The following is a 26,122-nucleotide window of genomic DNA, read 5'->3' as shown; positions in this document are numbered from 1 at the left end:
GGGTTTACCTTTAAAGATATATAACGTAGACAAGTCCAGGAACAGTAAAACTCCCAAAAAGAATACGGAAATGGAAAGAACGAATAAAAAATTGACCTTTGATGGTCCTCATGGTTCAGTACTAAAAGAAATTCAAAACCAGATAAATCAAGCAATAATTTTGCCTCTGGCAATTGGTCTGACAGTGATGAAGAAGAAACGATAACCAAAGAACCAGATAATTTGAGAGAATACATACAAGCTCTCCCTACTACCGATTTGTATTAGGAATATGTTTAAAGAGTTTACGCAAACAATGAAACAAGAGCTTACAGAAATGCGCAATGATGTAAAGCTTTTTCAAAGATCTAGAAGAGACTTATTCACAGGTCATCACACACTGAGAAAAAGTGTCAGAGATCTTAACCCCTTAAGGACGCAGCCTAGTTTTGGCCTTAAAGAGGCTCTGTCACCAGATTTTGCAACCCCTATCTGCTATTGCAGCAGATAGGCGCTGCAATGTAGATTACAGTAACGTTTTTATTTTTAAAAAACGAGCATTTTTGGCCAAGTTATGACCATTTTTGTAGTTATGCAAATGAGGCTTGCAAAAGTCCAAGTGGGTGTGTTTAAAAGTACAAGTCCAAGTGGGTGTGTATTATGTGCGTACATCGGGGCGTTTTTAATACTTTCACTAGCTGGGCGCTCTGATGAGAAGTAACATCCTCTTCTCTTCAGAACGCCCAGCTTGTGACAGTGCAGATCTGTGACGTCACTCACAGGTCCTGCATCGTGACGGCCACATCGGCACCAGAGACTACAGTTGATTCTGCAGCAGCATCAGCGTTTGCAGGTAAGTCGATCTTACCTGCAAACGCTGATGCTGCTGCAGAATCAACTGTAGCCTCTGCTGCCGATGTGGCCGTCACGATGCAGGACCTGTGAGTGACGTCACAGATCTGCACTGTCACAAGCTGGGCGTTCTGAAGAGAAGAGGATGTTACTTCTCATCAGAGCGCCCAGCTAGTGAAAGTATTAAAAACGCCCCGATGTACGCACATAATACACACCCACTTGGACTTGTACTTTTAAACACACCCACTTGGACTTTTGCAAGCCTCATTTGCATAACTACAAAAATGGTCATAACTTGGCCAAAAATGCTCGTTTTTTAAAAATAAAAACGTTACTGTAATCTACATTGCAGCGCCTATCTGCTGCAATAGCAGATAGGGGTTGCAAAATCTGGTGACAGAGCCTCTTTAAGGCTCAGAGCCCATTTTTCAAATCTGACATATTTCACTTTATGTGGTAATAACGTGGGAATGCTTAAACCTACCCAAGCGATTCTGAGATTGTTTTCTCGTGACACATTGGGCTTCATGTTCGTGGTAAAATTTGGTCGATATATTCAGTGTTTATTGGTGAAAAATTGCAAAATTTAGAGAAAATTTTGAAAAAATTGAATTTTTCAGAATTTAAATGCATCTGCTTATAAAACAGACGGTTATACCACCCAAAATAGTTACTAGTTCACACTTCCCATATGTCTTCTTTAGATTGGCATCGTTTTTTGAACATTCTTTTATTTTTCTTGGACGTTACAAGGCTTAGAACATAAACAGCAATTTCTCATATTTTTAAGAAAATGTCAAATGCCTTTTATTTAAGGTACCTGTTCAGTTCTGAAGTGGCTTTGAGGGGCCTATGTATTAGAAACCCTGATAAAACACCCCATTTTAAAAACTAGACCCCTCAAAGTATTCAAAACAGCAATTAGAAAGTTTTTTAACCCTTCAGGCATTTCACAGGAATTAAAGCAAAGTGGAGGTGAACTTTGCAAATTTCATTTTTCTTGTGGAATTTCAATTTTATTCATTTTTTTTTCTGTAACACAGAAGGTTTTACCAGAGAGATACTACTAAATATGTATTGTCCAGATTCTGCAGTTTTTAGTAATGTCCCACATGTGGCCCTACTGCGCTCGTGGACTAAAACACAAGCCCCAGAAGCAAAGAAGCACCTAGTGCATTTTGAGTCCTCTTTTTTATTAGAATATATTTTAGGCAGCATGCCAGGTTTGAAGAGGTGTTGAGGTGCCAAAACAGTAGGAATCCCCCAATAGTGACCCCATTTTGGAAACTACACCCCTCAAGGAATTCATTTATGGTTGTTGTTACCATTTTGACCGCACAGTTTTTTCACAGCACGTATTTGAATTGGGATGTGAAATGAAAAAAATGTCATTTTTTCCAATAAAATGTCATTTGTGATCAAAATTTCTTATTTTCACAGGGAACAAAATACCCCATTTGGTTGCCCAATTTGTCCTTAGTGTGGCAATACCCCATTTGTGGTGATTAACTGCCGTTTGGGCCCATGGGAGGGCTCAGAAGGAAAGGAGCGCTATATGTTTGTTGGAGTCCAGATTTTGCTGGATTGGTTTTCGGGTGCCATGTCGCATTTGCAGAGCCTCAGGGGTATCAAAGCAATGGAAACCCACCAAAAGTGACCCCATTTTGGAAACTACACCCCTCAAGGAATTCATTTATGGGTAATGTGACCATTTAGACCCCATAGTTTCTTCACAGAACTGATTTGAATTGGGCTGGGAATTAAATAAATATATATTTTTTCCAATAATATGTCATTTTAGCTCAAAAATTCTTATTTTCACAAGAAATAAAATGCTCCATTTTGTTGCCCAATTTGTCCTGAGTGCGGCAATACCCCATTTGTTGTGATAAGCTGCCGTTTGGGCCCATGGGAGGGCTCAGAAGGAAAGGACCACCATTTGGCCTACTGGGGATTTTCTAGTGCGAAGTCATGTATGCAGAAGCACCTGAGGTACGAGTACAGTTGAAACCCGCAAGAAGTGACCCCATTTTAAAAACGACACCCCTTAAGGCATTCATCTAGAGGTGTAGTGAGCATTTTGACCGGAGACCTACACCCCATAAACTGTAATGTGGGTTCTCCCGGGTATGGCAATACCCTACATGTGGCTGTTATCAGCTGCCTGGACACACAGCAGGGCTCAGAGGGGAAAGACGAGGGGGGATATGCTGTGCGGAGGGCATCAGGGTAAGTAAAATTGGGGTAAATTATAAACCAAGGGATGTATGATAAATTTTAAAACTGACTTTCATACAGAGCTCCTGTTATTCGGGACACGTGTCACATTAATATATTGTGTCATCCCTTATCGCCCTCTTATAGCAGACTTTGCACCTCTTTTGACTTTTTCCCTTCTTGCCAGTTTGGGGAACTTCTCCTGGAAAGTGTTGCCGCCCTAGTACGATGCGTGTGGCATCGCTTCCAGAAGTACTGGGTGCCCCCCCTTCTTGGTCCCTAAAGATTAGGTTCTTGATAATCACCTCTTGAAATTCCAGGAAAGTTCCCGTCTGGCCTGCACATCGACGTAGCACGTACGCATTGTACAATGCCATCTGTATGATGTGCCCGGCCAGCTTCTTATACCACACCGCATGGCGCTGTAGGGCTTCAGCATTTGATCTGACAAGTCCACACCTCCCATGTACCTATTGTAGTCCAGGATGCAGTCTGGTTTGGGGGTGGCCTTTCCTTCATATATCCTAAACCTGTAGGTATACCCGGATGCACTCTCGCAGCTTATACATCTTCACGCCATACCTTGCCCTCTTACCCGGCAGGTACTCGCGGAATTGAACCCTCCCTTTAAAATGTACCAGGGACTCATCAATAGAAATACACTTCTCAGGGGTGTATGCTTGGGAAAACCGGGCACTGAAACGGTCTAATAGGGGTCTCCATTTATATAAACGGTCAAAACTGGGGTCATCTCGGGGTGGGCACGACTCATTATCAGTATAATGTAAGAAGCGAAGTATTGCCTCATTTATTTATTTTTTTAGGTTCCAGTTCAGTTCTGAAGTTGCTTTGAGGGGCCCATATATTCTACCCCTATGAAATACCCCATTTTAGAAACTAGACCCCTCAAAGTATTCACAACAGCATTTAGAAAGTTTATGAACCCTTTAGGTGTTTCACAAAAATTGAGAGCAAAGTAGAGGTGAAATTTACATTTTTTTTTGTCAGAAAATCCTCTTTATACCATTTTTTTTATAACACAAAAGGATTTATCAGTGAAACGCAAATTAATACGTATTGCCCAGATTCTGCAGTTTTGAGAAATATCCCACATGTGGCCCTCGGGCGGTAATGGACTGAAGCACCGGCCTCCGAAGCAAAGGAGCACCTAGTGGATTTTAAGGCCTCTTTTTTATTAGGTACCATGTCCGGTTTGAAGAGGTCTTGTGGTGCCAAAACATTGGGAACCCCCCAAAAGTGACCCCAATTTGGAAACTAGACCCCTTGAGGAATTTATTGTAGTTTTCTTGGGGTGCATGCGGCTTTTTGATCAGTTTTTATTCTATTTTTAGGTGGCGTGGTGACTAAAAAACAGCAATTCTACTATTGTGTTTTTATTCTTTTTTTTTTACAGCGTTCACCGTGCGCTATAAATAAAATATTCACTTTATTCTGCGGGGCGATACGATTACGGCGATACCAGATATTTATAGTTTTTTTTAATGTCTTATGGCGTTTGCACAATAAAATACGTTTTGTAAACAATCATTCACTTTTTGTGTTACCTTATTCTAAGAGCCATAACGTTTTTATTTTTCAATCAATAAAGCCGTGCGAGGACTTATTTTTTGCGTAACGAACTGTAGTTTCGATCAGTACCATTTTTCGGTACATGCGACTTTTTGATCTCTTTTTATTCCATTTTTTTGGGAGGTGAAGTGACCAAAGAATTGTGATTGTGGTACGGTTTATTATTATTTTATTTTACGGCGTTCATCGTGCGGGATAAATAATGAAATAATTTTGTAGTTCAGGCCGTTACGGACGCGGCGATACCAATTATGTATAGTTTATTTGTTTGTTTATATATTTTTATTAATAATAAAGGACTGATAAGGGAAAAAGGGGGATTTTTACTTTTATTACTTTTAAATCTTTTATTTTCTTATTTTTACACATCTTTTTTTAACTTTTTTTTTACTTTATTACTTTGTCCCACTAGGGGACATGAGGGCAGGAGGCCCTGATCGCTATTCTAATACACTGCACTACATGCGTAGTGCAGTGTATTAGAACTGTCAGCTACTCACTGACAGCAAGCATAGTGGGTCCTGACGTTGTCAGGACCCACTAGGCTTCCGTCTATGGCATAGCCGGACGCCATTGTTTGGTGTCCGGTTGCCATAGTCACCATCGCCGGCCGCTATCGTGTAGCAGGCCGGCGATGGCAGCTTAACCCCTAAAAAGCCGCGATCTCTATAGAACGCGGCTTTTAAGGGGTTAATCAGCGGGGACACAGCGATCGGTCCCCGCTGTAGGAGCTGTGACAGCTGCTGAGCAAGACAGCAACTGTCACAGCTCCTGTATGTGTCGAGAGGACGGCCGAAACGGCCGTTACTCCCGTGACGTACTATTACGGCATGGAGCGCGAACGATACAGCTGCCATGACGTAATAGTACGTCAAGGAGTGGGAAGGGGTTAATAGAAAGGCAGAAAGAAATCTATTCACAAAACTCCACATAGATGACCTGGAAAATAGAGTCAGATTTTCAACTAACTATTAGGCAGAGATGGAAACAATGATATTGGCATTGAAAGAGCCCATAGATTTTTCAGACCTAAATCTGTGGGAAACGACAAACCTAGAGACATCCTGTGTTGCCTTCAAAGTTTCAAAACAAAAGAAGAGATCCTTCACAAAGCAAAATACGCAAAAAAAAAATGAATATGAGGAAAATGAAGTACTGATCTATCTAAACTGACACTTGAATTGAGACGTCAACTCCAACAGCTCACCAAAGTTCTTAGAAAAAAAAATACTCCATACAGATACATGTTTCTATTTGGCTTAGCGATCACTTTGAACACCAAAACATTAATCCATAAAAACTCCAGAAGATCTCGAATTCGCTTTGAACAAGCTCGACCTGAAACACATGCAAATCACTGATTGAACAAACACTGAAGAACAACTTAATCTACCACAACTCCCTAAACCGGAATACTCGGAGACCGTTACACCCAAGAAATCGAAAAAAAAGATCCAGACACAGGAAAAACCCCAAGAAGAAAAGACAAATGGCTACAGGACTGAACCTGCCTATTGTTTTTGTCAAAGGTTTAGAAAGGTAAAAACCAGTTATAATACTGTTTATATATGATTTTTCAGTTTTATATAAATGTAAATTTTGACTTGTTGGGACAACACTCTCCTATCGTACACAAATAGCCTATTTTGATCACTTACTTGTTTCCCGAAACGGTAACTCCCGTCCCCGGGATTCTGATTGTTGCTTATTTCTCCAGTAAGGTGCGGATCAATTCCACTTACACCTCACTGGCAGCATATATTTGGTTCAAAATTAGTAAGCATATGTTTCCACATATGCTTCTCACCTTCTTGCATCCAAGTTCACATCCCCTCCCCCCAGTTACATCTGTGCTGAGGCAGCTCCCTCATCTAAGAGGTAGCTGAGGGCTGGGGGCATCCCTGCTCGAACGTGTGAGATCGATATTAGTATCGATCTCACCCATTTAATCCCTCAGATGCAGCGCTCAATAGCGAGCGCCACATCTGAGTGGTTTTGGAGAGAGGGAGGGAGCTTCCTCATCCCACCGACACCCGGCGATAAGATCACCGAGTGTCTGTGTCTCCGATGGCAGCCGGGGGCCTAATAAAGGCCCCCAAGTCTGCCTGTAGTGTATACCTGCTAGGTCATGCCAGAGGCATGGCCTAGCTGATGCCTGTCCATTTTAAACGGCCAGGCAGTAATACACTGCAATATATTGTATTGCAAATGTATTGCAAATGTATTGCAGTATAATATGCGATCATCCGATCGCTTTTATAGTAAAGTCCCCTAGTGGTACTAGTAAAAAAAAAGTTTCATAAAGTTAAAGAGGCTCTGTCACCAGATTCTCAAATCCCTATCTCCTATTGCATGTGATCGGCGCTGCAATGTAGATAACCGTAACGTATTTTTTTTAAAAAAAACGTTCATTTTTGGCCAAGTTATGAGCTATTTTATATATATATATATATATATATATATATATGCAAATGAGGTTTGAAATGGACAACTGGGCGTTTTTTTTTCATTATGTCCAACTGGGCGTGTATTGTGTTTTTAACTGGGCGTGTTTACGTGTATGACGCTGACCAATCAGTGACCAGTCAGCATCATACACTCATCTCCATTAATTTACACAGCAGCGATGTGCAGCCACATAAACAGAGATTAACGTTAATCAAGTGTCCTGATGGATACACATGATCATCCAGCCTGGACGTCATGTGTATTCAGAATCCTTACACTTCTGAATCTATTCTTTGAGATTTTTAGCAAGGGAAACGAAATCTCGCGAGATAACGAAATTAAACGAGATTTCGTTTCACTTGCTGGAAATCTCGCAGAAGAGATTCAGAACTGTCCTAATAATGAATACACATGATCATCCAGCCTGGACGTCATGTGTATTCAGAATCCTGACACTTCTAAATCTTTTCTGTGAGTTTTCCAGCAAGTGAAACGAAATCTCGTTTACCTCCGTAATCTCGCGAGATTTCGTTTCCCTTGCTAGAAATCTCAAAGAAAAGATTCAGAAGTGTCAGGATTCTGAATACACATGATGTCCAGGCTGGATTTCATGTGTATTCATTATCAGGACACTTGATTAACGTTAATCTCTGTTTATGTGGCTGCACATCGCTGCTGTGTAAATAAATGTAGAGGAGTGTATGATGCTGACTGGTCACTGATTGGTCAGCGTCATACACGTAAACACGCCCAGTTAAAAACACAATACACGCCCAGTTTGACATAACGAAAAAAAAACGCCCAATTGTCCATTTTAAACCTCATTTGCATATATATAAAATAGCTCATAACTTGGCCAAAAATGAACGTTTTTTTAAAAAAAAACACGTTACTGTTATCTACATTGCAGCGCTGATCACATGCAATAGGAGATAGAGATTTGAGAATCTGGTGACAGAGCCTCTTTAAAGATGTCATCTCAGACCCAGAAAGCAGATTTGATTTCCTTAAAGGGAATGTAATGATGGGGGTAGGGAAACAGACAAGTGAGCCTTAATCTACCCGCCACTCAGTCCCTGCCTTCTTGCAACGACCCGCCCTAGGCGACGGGGTACAACTGGGTGACGGTCCCTACTCTCAGTAAGTGCACGACAGACAAACAGACAAGGGTACACAGAAGCTAAGGGAAATGGGGCAGTTGCCCACGGCAACACCGTGAGCAACAAGAGTGGTGAATGAGCCGAGTCAAACCAGGAGTGTACGAGGTACCAAACGCAGAGCAGGAGAGTAGTGAACAAGCGGAGTCAAACCAGGAGTGTACGAGGTACCAAACGCAGAGCAGGAGAGTAGTCAGTAAGCCAGGGTCAATATGAAGCAGGGTCAAATAGTTCAGAAGCTGCAGCAGGGCCAGGAAACCAAACGTGAAGAATCACAAGCAAGGAGGAACAGGAAAGGCAGGTATAAATAGACAGAGGGCGGGAGCTAGCTCTGTCTGGCCAGGCTGTGATAGGCTCTCCCACTCCTAAGCCTGCCATCCTAAGTGGTGGAAGATGGAGTCAGTCTCACAGACATAGAAGAAGCAGGTGCAGACTGATTACCTATGGGCGTTGACACAGAAACTGTGCCTGACAGATCCTTTACAGGGAATGTGTCGCTAGAATTTTTTTTTTTTTTTCAGTTAAGCAATTAGTATTTGAGTGATTACACATTGTTTTAATTTTTTTTAATTTTTTCACGTCAGGAAATATTATAAATTAGATTCTAATTTATAACCTTTCCATGTGCTGGTCACTAGAGGGAGCAGTTCCCAAAATTGCAGCATGGTCACTGTGGTAAATTAACCTCATTGACTTATGCTGCAAATTTGGGGTGGACACACTCTCCACTAGTGTCCTCACACAATCCCCCCCTCCTTTCTTCTGGCTAGTGCCAGGAGAAGGAGGAGTTTGAAAGTCTTCAAATCTCCTACACTGTGTGCCGCCATTTTCTTAGCAACTGCACAGTGTAGGAGGATTAGATACAGGGCTCAGCAGACCGTATCACACGAACATACATGAACATAATAGTAGTCAGTCAGTCAGTCACTTGCCAACATATATGCGCCCAATATATCACAGGATACATTTTTTAACAAAATATCTCTACAATTACATCAATTTAAGGAAGGAGAATTGATACTAAGAGGGGATTTTAACACACCCCTGCAAACCTCATTCGACACATCAAACAATTCCACTACCATCTCATATAAAAAGCTCAAATCGATAAAGCAAATTGTAAAGGATTTGCCAGACACAGCTTCTGTGTCGACGCCCGTGGTTAATCAGTCTGCATCTGCTTCTAGGTCTGATAGAGGGACTCGATCTGCTACCACTCAGGCTGGTAGGCTGAGGAGTGGGAGAACCTATCGCAGCTTGGCCAGACGGAGCTAGCTCTCGCCCTCGGTCTATTTATACCTTCATTTCCTGCTCCTCTTTTGCCTGTGATTCTATCTTGTTTCCTGGCTCTGCTGTTCCTGCTAGTACTATTGACCTCTGCTTCAAATTGACCCTGGTTTTACTGACTACGCCGCTGCTCTGCGTTTGGTACCTCGTACAATCCTGGTTTGACTCGGCTCGTTCACTACTCTTGTTGGTCACAGTGTTGCCGTGGGCAACTGCCTCATTTCCCTTAGCTTCTGTGTACCCTTGTCTGTTTGTGTGTTGTGCACGTATTGAGCGTAGGGACCGTCACCCAGTTGTACACCGTCGCCTAGGAAGGGTCGTGCAAGTAGGCAGGGACTGAGTGGCGGGTAGATTAGGGCTCACCTGTCTGTCTCCCTACCCCGTCATTACACAAATACTGGCAGAAGCCCACCTAGTAGATGTATGGAGAGCCCTCCACCCATCTGGCAAAGACTACTCCTTCTCTGCGGTTCATAAAAAGTACTCAAGAATAGATTACATATTCATCTCACACTCTTTAATTGTCTCCATAAAACAAGCCACATATGGTTCATTCACAATCTCTGATCATGCCCCACTTGGTCTTAAACTTGCCATGTCTGAGAATCAAGGCAATCGCTAATTTCACTGGAAACTAAATGATAGTTTATTAATAAATAAGGAAGACACACATTATATACTTACACACATTCAACATTACTTTTAAGACAATTGCCCTGACAATAATTGTAACTCAAACACCTGAGAAGCTCATAAAGCTGTAATAAGAGGTCACCTAATTTAATTGGGCTCTAGGAAAAAGAAAGAAAAAAATAAAACTAGAACTACAGCACAAAAAATCCTTGTGTATAAGACTAGAAAAAGATTTAACTTAAGACTAGAACTTAAAAATGTGCTTAACTACGATACTGAAAAAATGTTGTTTTTTTAGCAAATGTGGGAAAAGATTAGCTTCTCTCAATAAAAAAAGAAACTCTCCCACCCAAAATTAAGGGCAAGAACAGTCTATTAAAACAAGAAAGCAAAGATATAGCAGGTCTTCTGCACTTACTATTTAGAACTATATAATTTAAGAAATTCAACTCAAGATATAAGTTAAAAGGAGCAAAAAGTAAAGGAGATCCTGGATTAAATTAGTTTACCCCAGGTCACTAGTGAGCAATATAATTCATTACTCTCCCAATTCACAACGAAGGAAATATATGATGCTATTAAATCTAGCCCAAAAGGGAAAAGCCCTAGCCCAGATGGCTACTCCATGTCTTACTTTAAATCTTTCTCTGACACCTCATACAAAATACTAAATAGAAACTCTAGAGCAGGGGTCTCAAGCACGCGGGCCGCATGCGGCCCCTGGGGCTGTCATCTGCGGCCCGCGGGACACAGCTGCTAGTATCGGCTCTGCTCCGGGACTCTGTGGAATTCCCTGACATCGCTGTCCACATATGAACAGCGATGTCTGGGGCTTCCCCAGAGCCGGAGTCCCAAGCAGAGCGCTGGTGTCGGCTCTGCTCTGGGACTCTGTGGAATTCCCTGACATCGCTGTCCATATATGGACAGTGTGTCAGGGTCTTGCCCATAACGGAGCAGAGCGCTGGTGTCGGCTCTGCTCCTGGACTCTGTGGAATTCCCTGACATCGCTGTCCACATATGAACAGCGATGTCTGGGGCTTCTCCAGAGCGGAGTCCCGGACAGAGCGCTACTATCGGCTCTGCTCTGAGACTCTGGAATTCCCTGAAATCGCTGTCCACATATGAACAGCGATGTCTGGGGCTTCCCCAGAGCCGGAGTCCCGGGCAGAGCGCTAGTACAGGCTCTGCTCCGGGTCTCTGTGGAATTCCCTGACATCGCTGCCCATATATGGACAGTGTGTCAGGGTCTTCCCCAGAGAGGAGTCCCGGGCAGAGCGCTAGTACAGGCTCTGCTCTGGGACTCTTTGGAATTCCCTGACATCGCTGCCCATATATGGACAGTGTGTCAGGAGCAGAGCTGGTCCATACATCGACAATAATGTCAGGGGCTTCCCCAGAGCAGGAGTGCCAGTGATGTCAGGAGCACAGCTGGAGTCCCAGGAAGAGCCTACTAGTGCTCTGCCCGGGACTCCAGCTCTGGGGTTGCCCCTGACATCTCTGTCCATATATGGACAGTGATGTCAGGAGCAGAGCTGGAATCCCAGGCTGCACTCACAACTCTACTATTATATCATGTACTTTACTCCAGTCACATCCAGAGCTGCACTCACAACTCTACTGTAACATCATGTACTATACTCCAGAGACATCCACAACTACACTCACAACTCTACTGCAAGATCAGTAGATGCAGATGCAAACATCTTGTCTTATACTCCAAATAAATCTAGAGCTCCAGTCACAACTCTACTATTATATAATGTGCTATACTCCAGCCACATCCAGAGCTGCAGTCATAACTCTACTGTAGCATCATGTCCTATACTCCAGTCACATCCAGTGTTGCAGTCACAACTGTACTGTAACATCAGGTCCCATACTCCAAACAAATCCAGAGCTGCAGTCACAAATCTACTGTAGTTCGAGTGCTAGAAGCGGCTCTGCTCCGGGACTCCAGCTCTGGGCAGCATCTACAGAGGGCACTGCGGCAGAATCCACAGAGGGCACTGCGGCAGCATCCACCGAGGGCACTGCGGCAGCATCCACCGAGGACACTGCGGCAGCATCCAACGAGGGCACTGCGGCAGCATCCACCGAGGGCACTGCGGCAGCATCCACCGAGGGCACTGCGGCAGCATTCACCGAGGGCACTGCGGCAGCATCCACCGAGGGCACTGCGGCAGCATCCACCGAGGGCACTGCGGCAGCATCCACCGAGGGCACTGCGGCAGCATCCACCGAGAGCACTGCGGCAGCATCCACCGAGGGCACTGCGGCAGCATTCACCGAGGGCACTGCGGCAGCATCCACCGACGGCTCTGCGACAGCATCTACCGAGGGCTCTGCGGCAGCATCTACCGAGGGCTCTGCGGCAGCATCTACCGAGGGCACTGCGGCAGCATCATCAGAGGGCTCTGCGGCAGCATCTACAGAGGGCACTGCGGCAGCATCTACAGAGGGCACTGTGGCAATATCTACAGAGGGCACTGTGGCAGTATCTACAGAGGGCACTGTGGCACTATCTAAAAAGGGGCTGCCCAATCTTGACGTGTGTCTGCCAAACGCTGCTAACTGAGTCGCCGGACTGCATTTAGCGACACTTAAAGAGGCTCTGTCACCAGATTTTGAAACCCCTATCTCGTATTGCATCAGATCGGCGCTTCAATGTAGATTACAGTAACGTTTTTTGTTTTTTTTAAAACGAGCATTTTTGGCCAAGTTATGAGCATTTTTCTATTTATGCAAATGAGCCTTTCTTAAGTACAACTGGGCGTGTTTAAAGTTATATCCAAGTGGGCGTGTATTGTGTGTGTACATCTGGGCGTTTTTACTTGTTTTACTAGCTGGGCGTTGTGAATGGAAGTGTATGATGCTGACGAATCAGCATCATCCTCTTCTCTTCGTTAACACCCAGCTTCTGGCAGTGCACAGACACACAGCGTGTTCTCCAGAGATCACGCTGTGACGTCACTTCCTGCCCCAGGTCCTGCATCGTGTCGGACGAGCGAGGACACATCGGCACCAGGCGACAGAGGCTACATCGACTTACCTGCAAACGCCGATGCTGCTGCAGTATCAACTGTAACCTCTGTCGCCTGGTGCCGATGTGTCCTCGCTCGTCCGACACGATGCACGACACGAGTTTGAGACCCCTGCTCTACTATATACTTTTGTAGTTCATCTCGTAGAATACCCTCAAATACTTTACATACCACAGATGTCAAACTTACTGGACGGTAGTTAGTCGGTTCCACCTTTTTACCCTTCTTAAATATTGGTACAACATCAGCCGTCCTCCAATCCTGTGGCACTGATCCTGTTACAAGAGAGTCTAAGAAGATGAGATACAATGATCTGTCCAATACTGAGCTCATTTCCCTCAATTCTGCTCTTTTCTTATTTTTTTAGGTAACGGAAAAACCCCTTTAAATGCCACTCTTAGTCAAAGTTGTGTGTGGTCATGTGTTACATATATTATTTTACCTGTTACATTGTTATAAAAAAGTGACACGACAAGGACCCAACTTTAACTCCTTAAACGAGTTGTCTAGGCTGGGAGATGACCTTTTCAGCATTGCAATATCGCTGTTAAACGGAAGTGTTTTGCTGAAATGCATTTTTCAAAGCAATTACCCCCTTCCCGACATCTGCCATATATATACGGCGGAGATTGGGTGGGGGAGTATGAAGCGGGCTCACGGGCTGAGCTCGTTCCATAGAATGAGGGTGTCAGCTGTGTTTTACATCCGACACTCTTAACAAGCGAGATCCCGCTAGTTTCACCCCTTATATGCTGCGGTCAATAGCAAGCACAACATCCCAGCCATTAGAATGAGAGTGGCGGCCCCCTCTGATGTGCCATCGCAACCCGCGACACGATTGCAGGGTGCCATTGGTAGTCAAGGCAGCATATGGGCCTAATCAAGGCCCCCAGGTCTGCCATGTTTGTACTCCCTGTCTGGAGCCAGGGCTTAGTAGGTGCCTGTCACTAAAATAATGCAATACATTAGTTTTGCAGTATATCATGCAAATAATCCATTGATCGCTGTTCATGTCCCGTAGTAGGACTATTAAAGCGAACAGTGAAATCAAGTTTTTTTTTAACTATACAGTGCTGTGCAAAAGTTTTAGGCAATTGTTGAAAAATGTATGCTTTCAATGATAGAAGTGTTAATATATATATTTTTTTTAACAAAATACAAAGTGAATGAACAGAAGAGTAATATAAATCAAATCAATATTTAGTGTGACGACCCTTTACCTTCAAAACCGCATCAATTCTTCTAGGTACACATGCAGAAAGTCATGGATTTTGTAGGATTATAGTCCAGTGTAGGGATGTCACGATACCAGAATTTGGACTTCGATACCGATACTTCGTGTAGTATTGCGATACTCTATACCAAAACGATACTTTTGCCAACAATAATAATAATTAAAAAAAAGTTCTTCCATTTTCTGATGTGAGGCATGTGGTGTGATGAATTTTGAAACTCTACGTGCCTCACATTAATAGTGATTAAAGCTCATCATGTTCCTCATTCATAATGGAGAACATTGGGTTAATGTGTGAGGTACATGATGGGGTTAATAACTATTAATGTGAGGCACATGGAGGTTCAAAATTCATAATACCTCGTGCCTCACATTAATAAGCGAAAGAAAGCAGCTTTTATTTTATAACAGCATAAACATGAATGACGCTATAATTGTGTTATTACGGTCGTGATGATACAGAATATGTGTATATTTTATGTATCGAGACTTATTTTAATGTTTATTGTAATGTGTGTGTGTGTGTTTTTTTTAATTTAACACTACTTTTATTTATTTTTTATTGTTAAACTTCTATGTACTGACATATATCTACATGCCAGTACATTAGCCTGTGTACAGATAGTACACAGGCAGTTGTTAGTACATACCTAAGTATGCCCTAACAGGAAATATGGTCAGACAGCCCTGGGGTCCTTCAATGGACCCATGGCTGTCTGCCCATATATGGCATGGCCCTCGATCGCATCACAGGAATTCCCTGTGACCCGCTCCAAAGGGCATCTCCCCCTTCTCATTTTCCCCTGAATGCTGTGGTCAGCTTTGATCGCAGCATTCAGGAGAATAGCGGCGGAGATGAGAGGTTTTTCTGATCTCCGCCACGGGGCTGGGACTGTGTAATACAGTCATTGCCCCGCTCTTAGCAATAAGTGCGCGGACAGTCAGCATGAGGTGATGCGGCCGGCGCTGCACTAACGAGCTGCAGCGCAGGCACTGAAGACTGAACAAGGGGGTGTTTTGCAGTGCACCCGCCATGTTCTCTCTTCAATGCCGGCAATCATTAGTGCAGCGCTGGTTGCATCACATGCTGACATTTTTTTATTTTTCCATCAATGTAGTTATATGAGGGCCTGTTTTTTGCGGAACGAGATGTAGTTTTGATTGGTACTGTTTTGGGGTACGTGGGACTTATTGATTAACTTTTATTATGACTTTTTTGGGGGACAATGGAAAAAAATAGCAATTTCACCCTAGTTTTTTGCGTTTTCTTTACGGTGTTAACCTTGCGGTTTAAATGACATAATAACTTTATTGTTTGGGTCATTACGGTTGCGGCGATACCATATATGTGTAGTTTTATTTCTTTTTTGCACTTTTAATAAATAAAACCACTTTCTATAAAAAAATAAAAAAATTTTTTACTCTAATTTTTATTAATAATCTTTATTTCACATTACTTACTTATTTTATTAGTCCCACAAGGGGACTTTACTATGCGATCTTTAGATCGCTGCTATAATGCTTTGGTATACTTAGTATACCAAAGCATTATTGCCTGTCCGTGTAAGCCTGACAGGCAATCTATTAGGGATGTCATGATACCAGAATTTGGACTTCGATACCGATACTTCGTGTAGTATTGTGATTTCGATACCAAAACTATACTTTGGCAACAGTAATAAAAAAAAAATTCTTCCATTTTCTGATGTGTGGTGTGATGATGAATTTAACCTCCACGTGCCTCACATTAATAGTAATTAACCCCATTATGTTTATCACTCATAATGGGTTAATGTGTGAGGTACATGATGGGGTTAATTACTATTAATTTGAGGCACACGGAGATTAAATTCATCACACCTCGTGCCTCACATTAATAAGTGAAGTCAGTTTTTCTTTTTACATCGTACACATCATAAATGACGCAAAAAAATTGTTGTGCAGGTTATTACTGCTGCGCCAATACCGAATATGTGTATGTTTTATGTATTGAGACTTATTTTAATGTTTATTGTAAAAAAAAGGGTGTATATGTATTTTTTAAAATTTAATATTACTTTATTTTTAAACTTTAATGTACTGGCATATATCAGATATATGCCAGTACATTAGCCTGTGTACGTATACTACACAGGCAGTTGTTAGGACATACAATTACCGTTCAAAAGTTTGGGGTCACCCAGACAATTTTGTGTTTTCCATGAAAACTCACACTTATATTTATCAAATGAGTTGCAAAATGACTAGAAAATATAGTCAAGACATTGACAAGGTTAGAAATAATGATTTTTATTTGAAATAATTATTTTCTCCTTCAAACTTTGCTTTCGTCAAAGAATGCTCCATTTGCAGCAATTACAGCATTGCAGACCTTTGGCATTCTAGCTGTTAATTTGCTGAGGTAATCGGGAGAAATTTCACCCCATGCTTCCAGAAGCCCCTCCCACAATTTGGATTGGCTTGATGGGCAACTCTTGCGTACCATACGGTCAAGCTGCTCCCACAACCGCTCTATGGGGTTGAGATCTGGTGACTGCGCTGGCCACTCCATTACAGATAGAATACCAGCTGCCTGCTTCTTCCCTAAATAGTTCTTGCATAATTTGGAGGTGTGCTTTAGGTCATTGTCCTGTTATAGGATGAAATTGGCTCCAATCAAGCGCTGTCCACAGGGTATGGCATGGCGTTGCAAAATGGAGTGATAGCCTTCCTTATTCAAAATCCCTTTTACCTTGTACAAATCTCCCACTTTACCAGCACCAAAGCAACCCCAGACCATCACATTACCTCCACCATGCTTGACAGATGGCGTCAGGCACTCTTCCAGCATCTTTTCGGTTGTTCTGCGTCTCACAAATGTTCTTCTGTGTGATCCAAACACCTCAAACTTCGATTCGCCTATCCATAACACTTTTTTCCAATCTTCCTCTGTCCAATGTCTACGTGCTTTTGCCTATATTAATCTTTTCCTTTTATTAGGCACTCTCCGATATGGCTTTTTCTTTGCCACTCTGCCCTGAAGGCCAGCATCCTGGAGTCGCCTCTTCACTGTAGACGTTGAGACTGGCGTTTTGCGGGTACTATTTAATGAAGCTGCCAGTTGAGGATCTGTGAGGCGTCTATTTCTCAAACTAGAGACTCTAATGTACTTGTCTTGTTGTGCAGCGGGGCCTCCCACTTCTCTTTCTACTCTGGTTAGAGCCTGTGTGTGCTGTCCTCTGAAGGGAGTAGTACACACTATTGTAGGAAATCTTCAGTTTCTTGGCAATTTCTCGCATGGAATAGCCTTCATTTCTAAGAACAAGAATAGACTGTCGAGTTTCACATGAAAGCTCTCTTTTCCTAGCCATTTTGAGAGTTTAATCAAACCCACAAATGTAATGCTCCAGATTCTCAACTGGCTCAAAGGAAGGTCAGTTTTATAGCTCCTCTAAACAGCAAAACTGTTTACAGCGGTGCTAACATAATTGCACAAGGGTTTTCAAGTGTTTTCTAATCATCCATTAGCCTTCTAACACAGTTAGCAAATACAATGTACCATTAGAACACTGGAGTGATGGTTGCTGGAAATGGGCCTCTATACACCTATGTAGATATTGCATTAAAAACCAGATGTTTGCAGCTAGAATAGTCATTTAGCACATTCACAATGTATAGAGTGTATTTCTGATTAATTTAATATTTTCTTCATTGAAAAAAACTGTGCTTTTCTTTCAAAAATAAGGAAATTTCTAAGTGACCCTAAACTTTTGAACGGTAGTGTACCTAAGTATGCCCTAACAGGAAATATGGTAAGACAGCGCTGGGGTCCTTCAATAGACCCTGGGCTGTCTGGCCATATATGGTATGTCCCTCAATCGCGTCACAGGAAATTTCTGTGACGCGATCCAGGGGCATCCCCGATCTCATACATTCCTGTGTTACATTGCTAAGATGTGCGGCCGCACAAGCTTAGTATCGAAATACATGAAACAACGGTATAGAACCGTTTGAGGATGCACAAGATCTAAACTGTATCGAAGTTTCGATGAATCGTGCATCCCTACAATCTATTAGGAAGTGCCTCTGGTGCGTCCTAATAGGCATATGCCCAGGGCAGACCTGGGGGCCTTTATCAGGCCCCCGGCTGCCATGACACCCCATCGAAGGCCCCTTAGTGACAGCCGTGAAAAGGCGTATTGGTGGACACTAAGGGATTAATCACATAGAAGCCACAATATAGACTCAAGTAAGGTGGAATTTGTCCCCGTTGAAACAAAAAAAGATGTACCCAGAATACTTGGGCATGTGTTGGGGAAAATGTAACATAATAGCAAATTTAAAACATATGTGGTGAGATTGTCCTAAAATTAAACATTTTTGGAAAAAATATTCCTTTAGAGTGCAGATGGATAGCTAATCAGATCTTAATTGCTGCAAGATCATTAATAGCCTCAAACTGGAAATGAGATTAAAAAAAATATGAGTATTTGGATGGTAATTGCCAAAGTGAATAAATGCGTGTGTTTAGCGGATAGTGGAATACTACATTTTCAACAAACTGTTATAAAATGGTCTAGATGGCTACTCCTGATGGACTCAGATTCTGAGTCTGGAAATAACTGATATGTTTTACCATGCATAGTGTAATTATGGTCTTATTTTATTTATTTATTTTTCTCTTCCTTTCTTCTGGGGGGTTTTGAGATGTGGGTTTAGAGGAGATATTCGAGAGCATTTTTATTCTATTGTAATGTATATAAAGAATATTGTAAATATGAATAAAATTACAATGCTCCATCACTGGTTTAAAAATCAAATTAAAAAAAAGCTGAAACAAACACAATTAAAAAAAACAACCTGTGGAAACCCAGCCTCTGGGAAGCCATATACCTGTCTACACCAAAAAGCGGGCCCTGTAGCAATTGCTGCCTATATGCTACTTTCACGAAGGGTTCGTGGACCCAGTGGGCCGTACTGCTTTGGCGGTATGGCAGCTGGTCAACAGGGCGCAGGTTAGAGTATCCTGAACAAATACACAGTAAACAGTGAGGTCCCTGTTCTTCCTAAACCTCTGTCCCTACCTGCTTGTACGACCCGACCTAAACGACGGCGTACAACTGGGCGGCGTTCCCTATTCTGGTACAAGTGAAACTGACAAACGGAAAAGACAGAGACAGTACGAAATAACAAAGGGTCACCTGGAAAGTACACAAGGGGAGAGGCAGGGCAAATGCGCCGCGGACAAGTCCGGGCGCAAAAGGCGGAGTCAGGCAGGCAGGGTCAAACCGGGAGAGTGCGGAAAAACCAAAAGTCAGAAGGCAAAGAAAAGTCAGGAGTCCAGCCGAGGTCAGGTCACAAGGTAGTCTGAAACAAGGGAAAGATCCAGGCAAGGAAACTTGAAATACAGACAAAGGCCTACTATCTCAGGCTGAACTAAATAAGGAGAGTGCGGGAGCTCAGGAACCTCAGCCAGGCTTCGATTGGCCTGATGCTCCTGAACTCCTATTGGCTGCAGACTGCCTTAGTTTGCCAGGCCGAGCGACGCCCAAGAGAGTAACTCTTGATGTCCTGGAGACAGAGGGAGCCGCATGCAGAGAGTACGTGACGAGTCTATAGTTCGTATAGGGTATCTGTGGCAGCTCGGACAGTAGCAAAGCAGGCTCGGCTGGGACTAGGCAGCAGGTAGACGTCAGGCGTGGAGTAGCAGGACAGGCGTAGCATACGGCACAGCACGACTACAGCACAGGACGGCACTTGACCAGGATAGCACAGGATACAGGAATAGGGAACACTGGGAGCTGGAAAACACTAGGAGACCATTTACAAAACAAACTTAGGGTATGACTTCAACGCTCAGGCATTGCAGGAAGGGGCTGGGCCCCTCTTATAGTCCAGCGTGTTCATGGGCTAATTTAGCATTAAAGTCCGGTGCGTGTGCTGCCCCTTTAAGAGCGGGCACGAGCGTGCGCGCGCACTTTATGTGACCCGGCTGAAGTGAGTGGAAGTGAGCTCTGGCGTCTCCTGAGGAGAAGACTGGGGCCGGCGCCCGCCGACCCATGGCTGTGGCTGTCAGGAGGTGAGTGAACCTGACGGCCCGCAGCCATGGACATGACAGCTATGCCGTCTGTTTTTTTATGCATTTTTTTCAAATCCAAATCCAGGGAGAGAAAGTATAAAGGACAGATACTATTTCTCCTCTTCTTTGAATCCACTCCTGGTTTGGGCTTCAAACACTACATCAAGAAACCTGAACAAAACCTGCAGGTGTGAATACACCCTAATACTCGTGAATTTAGCAATATGGAAACCCCAGTATTCAGTAGAGAAAGGATGGATTCTCACGGTTCAAATGGTTTTTGTCCACGTTTTAACCACAAAGTGAGAACCCAGCCTAAGGAAGGCTGTTGTCTGTACAGAAGAACAGACACCTGTATATGAACACCTGACTTTAGTTTCCATGTATTTTCATGTATGAATTATTAATTTCTTTATTTTCTGCTATAGTGAATCTGACAGGACAAGAAGACAAAGTTGGGATGGAAGACTTTGAACTTCTAAAAATTCTTGGAACTGGAGGTAAGACTTGACATGTAATATGCATATGCTGTATATAATCCTACTGTGGGGCTGCCACCACAAGTGAAACCTTAATGCCTCATGCACACGACAATGAACGCCGACCGGGTCTCGTCAGTGATCCGTGAAAAGATAGAACATATCCTATCTTTTCATGGATCGGAGAATCTGGTCATTTTTCACACACTAAAGTGAATGGGTGCCAATCGGATGCTGCCAAAAACTGCCCGAGTGGCACTCGGTCGTGTGCAACTGCACTTAGCCCTATAGTTTACAAGGCATCTGTATATTATATAGTTGTATATGATATGCATTATCTATTGTTGCAGTCAGGCTTTTGGTAATACCAGTATCCAATACAACTATCATAATATAATAGCTGTATATAGTTAAATGAGGTATTCTAACCACAGGTTATGGTACTGCTTTTATTAACTGGATTCGTCCTTTATATGAGAGTCCTTCCAGGGCCTGCCTTAGGATAGATGGCGCCCTGTTCCAAATTTTATTTCGGCGCCCCATCCCATCATAACAAATAATGCCCCATGAAAGAGTATAACACCCCCTCACATTATATTGCCCTACACACCGTATAATGCCATTTTAATGCCCCCAACACAGTATAATGTCCCCCAAGTGCCCGAACAAAGTATAAATAATGCCTTGGAAGCCCGGGGAGTGAGTGTTAGTTGGTTTTCACTCTCCACTGGGCGCTCCTACTCTGCTTCGGCCCCGGTTCCGCACATACATTGCATTGTAATCTCACGTGATACGTCATGTGTCAGTTTCAGTGCAGCGCCAGCACCGGAGCAGAGAAGAACCGCCCGGGCCAGAAGCCAGCTGCAGAGTCGCCGGGAGCCAGGGCCGGTTTTAGACAAAGTGTGGCCCTGGGCAAAGTTAAAAGTGGGGCCCCAAATACTGAATTATTTTTTCAATAATGCGATCAATTCAGAAGGCGATGTACAGAGAACTGCATCCCTGATTTCTACCGCGTCTAGGCGTGTTGCAATCCCCAAAGCATATGTCGCCCCCCTCTCACACAAAAATATCTCTCTCTCTCTCTCTCTCTCTCTCTATATATATATATATATATATATATATATTTATATAGATATATATATACTGTTACTGAATATTTCCACCACATCATAACCACATAGTGACTGAATAATACCACTATACTGCTACTGAATAATACCTCCACACCATAACCACATAGTGATTGAATATTACCCCCATAATGTTACTGAATAATACCCCCACACCATAAACACATAGTGACTGATTAATACCCACATACTATTTCTGAATAATACCGCCACACCATAACTACATATGACTGAATTATACCCCCATACTGATACTGAATAATACCCCGAAACTGTTACTAAATAATATTGCCACACCATAACCACATAGGGACTGAATAATACCCCCATATTGTTACTGAATAATACCCCCATACTGTTATTGAATAATACTTCCACACCATAACCACCTAGTGACTGAATGATACCCCCATAATGTTACTGAATAATACCCCCTTACTGTTACTGTATAATACCGTCAAACTATAACCACGTAGTGACTGAATAATACCACCATACTGTTATTGAATGAAGAAAACACTAAACAAGACCGATGTTACCACCATATAGCGGTATACGTCAGTTATACACATGAGCTCTGCAGCCTATATAATATTAATACCATATACCGACAATATAGTGGTAGATGGCAGTTATACACAGGTGATCTTTTCTCTGATTAGAGCCATTCACTTTCCCTTTTTTTCCTCCATCCGGCCCAGATTACACTGGCGACTTATTCCAGCCACGATGCGTCCCTGCAAAATTTGCCACACAGACATGTTGGTTTCTTGCTTTTCCAGTATCCTCCTCCCCCTTTACCCCATCCTCTAAACAAAGTCGTAATCCACAGTGCCCCAGACAGTAATAATGATCCCTCAGTGCTCGACACAATAAAAGTGTCCCATCCGTAGCCGTGCTCCCACACAATAATATTGTCCCCTTTGTGCCCTGTCGATGGTGACACTGCGTCCCATGTAGATAGCGCCACAGACACAGCCCCCCTCTTGTAGATAGTGCCACAGCCCCCCCCTTGTAAATAGTGCCACAGCCCCCGTTAGTAGAAAGTGCCATACAGCCCCCCTAGATAGTGCCATACAGCCCCCCTAGATAGTGCCAAACAGCTCTCCCCCTGTGGTTCCAAACGGCCCTATCCCCTGTGGTTCCAAACGGCCCTATCCCCTGTGGTTCCAAACGGCCCTATCCCCTGTGGTTCCAAACGGCCCTATCCCCTGTGGTTCCAAACGGCCCTATCCCCTGTGGTTCCAAACGGCCCTATCCCCTGTGGTTCCAAATGGCCCTATCCCCTGTGGTTCCTGTATAGTGCCAGACAGCTCCCCCTTGTAGATATACAGCCACCCCTAGGAAAAAATAAATGTACTTACACAGCCCGGTTCCCACGACAGACGGAGTGCTCCACGCCCTCTAGACAGGACACATGCGCAGACCAGCGTGATGAGGTGGCGTCATCAAGCCGGCCTACGTAGGGACTCTCACCCAGTGTCTTATAGGCTGCAGGCCTGCAGCCTATACTATTCAATTGTATCTGCATCCTGAGGACGCAGATGCAAGTGAATGTGGCAGTCGCTAGCACCGCCCCCCTGGTTCTATTGACGCAACCGAGCATGAGTAGGCCTGTGCCGCCCGGCCCATGAATGTTATGTGCCGGGCTAGGGGGTGCCGTCATGCCGCGGGCCCCGCACTTCCGGGCGCTACAGAGACGCAAGGGGAGGGGAGCCAGCGCAGCACCCCCTTCCTCTTGCTGGGGTGATGCGCCCTGTGCGATCAAACAGGTCGCACACCCCAAAGGCCGGCCCTGAGTCCTTCTGCCTCTTTCTTCTTTAACATGGAAACATCAGAGAGATTTAGAATAAACTAGAAAAAATCCCCAGAGCTGCCCGGGTATAAAGTGTCAGTCTGTCTGTTTGTGTGTTCATTGGACTTGTTCCAAGGGTGCCCAGGAGGCCAATCCATGCCCTGTTTTTTTTGGGTTACAGGGAAATCGCTAGTAGCCCCATATACCCTGGCAGTTACACATTGTTTATTTCATTTTTAACCTCCTAAATGCCTAATAGCTAAACTGGTAGAAGATGGAGTCATAAGACTTTATGACAGAGCCTGTTGATAAACAACATTGGCAGTTTTATTGCCAGTTGGCCATAGGCTATAGTTGGATCATAATTGAAAGCAGCATCATGCATTAAAGCCCACTCATTAGCACGCTGAACAACATGATGTGCTCTATTTGCTTGCTTTCTGGCCTGGGTTTTGGCAGGAGTCTCTGTGCTTCTGAGAGCCATCTGTCTGATCTGTTGCTGAGAAAGCCGGGTCAGAGTTTGCTGAAGAGTTTCAGCAGCTCGAGCAGCAGTATGACGCATTTGATGACCTTGCAGTCGAGCAACAGTTTGCTGAGAAGTCTCCGCAGCTCGTGATGCAGCTTTTCTCCTAGCCATCAGTAGTCTGATTGGTTGCTATGGGCAACCACTCCACTGTTCCTTCCAATCTAGGATGCCTATAGAGGACAGACAAGCAGACATTCTTTGTTATAATATGGATAGAGGAACCAGACTGGGGTGTCCTCTCTCACCTCTAGATACTAATGTACTAGAAAAATATGGCTACCAATGACATACTAGACACACATATGGTTACTAATAACATACAAGACACATACGGCTACTAATGACTTACTAGACACACTTATGGCTACTAATGACATACTAGACACTTATGGCAACTTATGACATACTAGACACAATTTAAAGAGGCTCTGTCACCACATTATAAGTGGCCTATCTTGTGCATAATGTGATCGGCGCTGTAATGTAGATTGCAGCAGTGTTTTTTATTTAGAAAAACGATCATTTTTGACGGAGTTATGACCTATATTAGCTTTATGCTAATGACTTTCTTAATGGGCAACTGGGCGTGTTTTACTTTTTCGTTTTAAATGACAGTTTTGTCACGAGATTACCTTTGCCTTGCTGTAAATCTCACACAAACGTTAGCGAAGTGTCAGGATTCTGAATAGACTTCACTTCCTGGCTGGAGGTAATGTATATTCACTGTCAGGACACCTGAGTAACGTTAGTGTGTGTATGTGGCTGCACATAGTGATCTAGTAAGATTACTATCTGCTGTGTAAATTAATGGGGAGAAGTGTATGATGCTGATTGGTCAGCATCATACACTTCACTCCACAACGCCCACTTGGTCAAAAAGTAAAACACGCCCAGTTGTCCATTAAGAAACTCATTCGCATAAAGCTAATATAGGTCATAATTCCGTCAAAAATGATCGTTTTTCTAAATAAAAAAACACTGCTGTAATCTACATTACAGCGCCGATCATATTATGTACAAGATAGGCCACTTATAATGTGGTGACAGCCTCTTTAAGCAGGAGAAATGTCACTTAAAAAAAGGACACCCAGAAAAATCTGCATTTGAATCTGCATTGTCGAATACAGAATGCAAAGACAATACAAATAAATAATTGTTACACATTTGTTGAGTCAGCACTTTTTTACATATATTGTCGTGGCCACCGAATTTCTGTGTTAACCAATACTAGACACATATGACTACCAATGACATACTAGACACATGGCTACTAATGACGTACTGGATACAAATGGCTACCAATGACATACTAAACACATATGACATACTAGACACACATGTCTACTATTGACATACTAAACACACATATGGCTACTAATGACATACTAGACACATATGGCTACAAAGGACATGCTAGACACACTTATGGCTATTAATAACATACTAGACACATATAGCTACTAATGACATACTAGACACATATGGCTACTAATGACATACTAGACACTAGGGCTGAGTAATTAATAGAAAAAAACTAAATTCAGCGCAATTAACCAACGTTATCTTGCGCATTTCGGTTTTTATAATTTTTTACAACGTGGGGGCAGCTTTAGGGGACTTTATAATGTTAATCAGCTGCTTCTAAGGCCAGCAAGATATTGTTGTGTATTAAAAGAGGCATGGACTAGCGGAA

General features: G+C 43.3%; 1 protein-coding gene across 1 annotated transcript in view; it reads left to right on the top strand.

The window, feature by feature from the left end:
• The window catches only part of LOC142660628 (ribosomal protein S6 kinase alpha-4-like), a 152,598-nt gene that overhangs the window by 23,173 nt on the left and 103,303 nt on the right, over positions 1–26,122 (top strand). The window contains exon 2 of the mRNA XM_075837310.1: positions 20,928–20,999. Coding sequence (XP_075693425.1) covers positions 20,928–20,999 — 72 coding nt within the window. The remainder of the gene's footprint in view (positions 1–20,927; positions 21,000–26,122) is intronic.

This window comes from Rhinoderma darwinii, chromosome 9 (assembly GCF_050947455.1).
Source record: "Rhinoderma darwinii isolate aRhiDar2 chromosome 9, aRhiDar2.hap1, whole genome shotgun sequence".
Lineage (NCBI taxonomy): Eukaryota > Metazoa > Chordata > Amphibia > Anura > Rhinodermatidae > Rhinoderma > Rhinoderma darwinii.
Note: the sequence above shows the minus strand (reverse complement) of the source record. Positions and strands in the feature narration are given on the sequence as shown.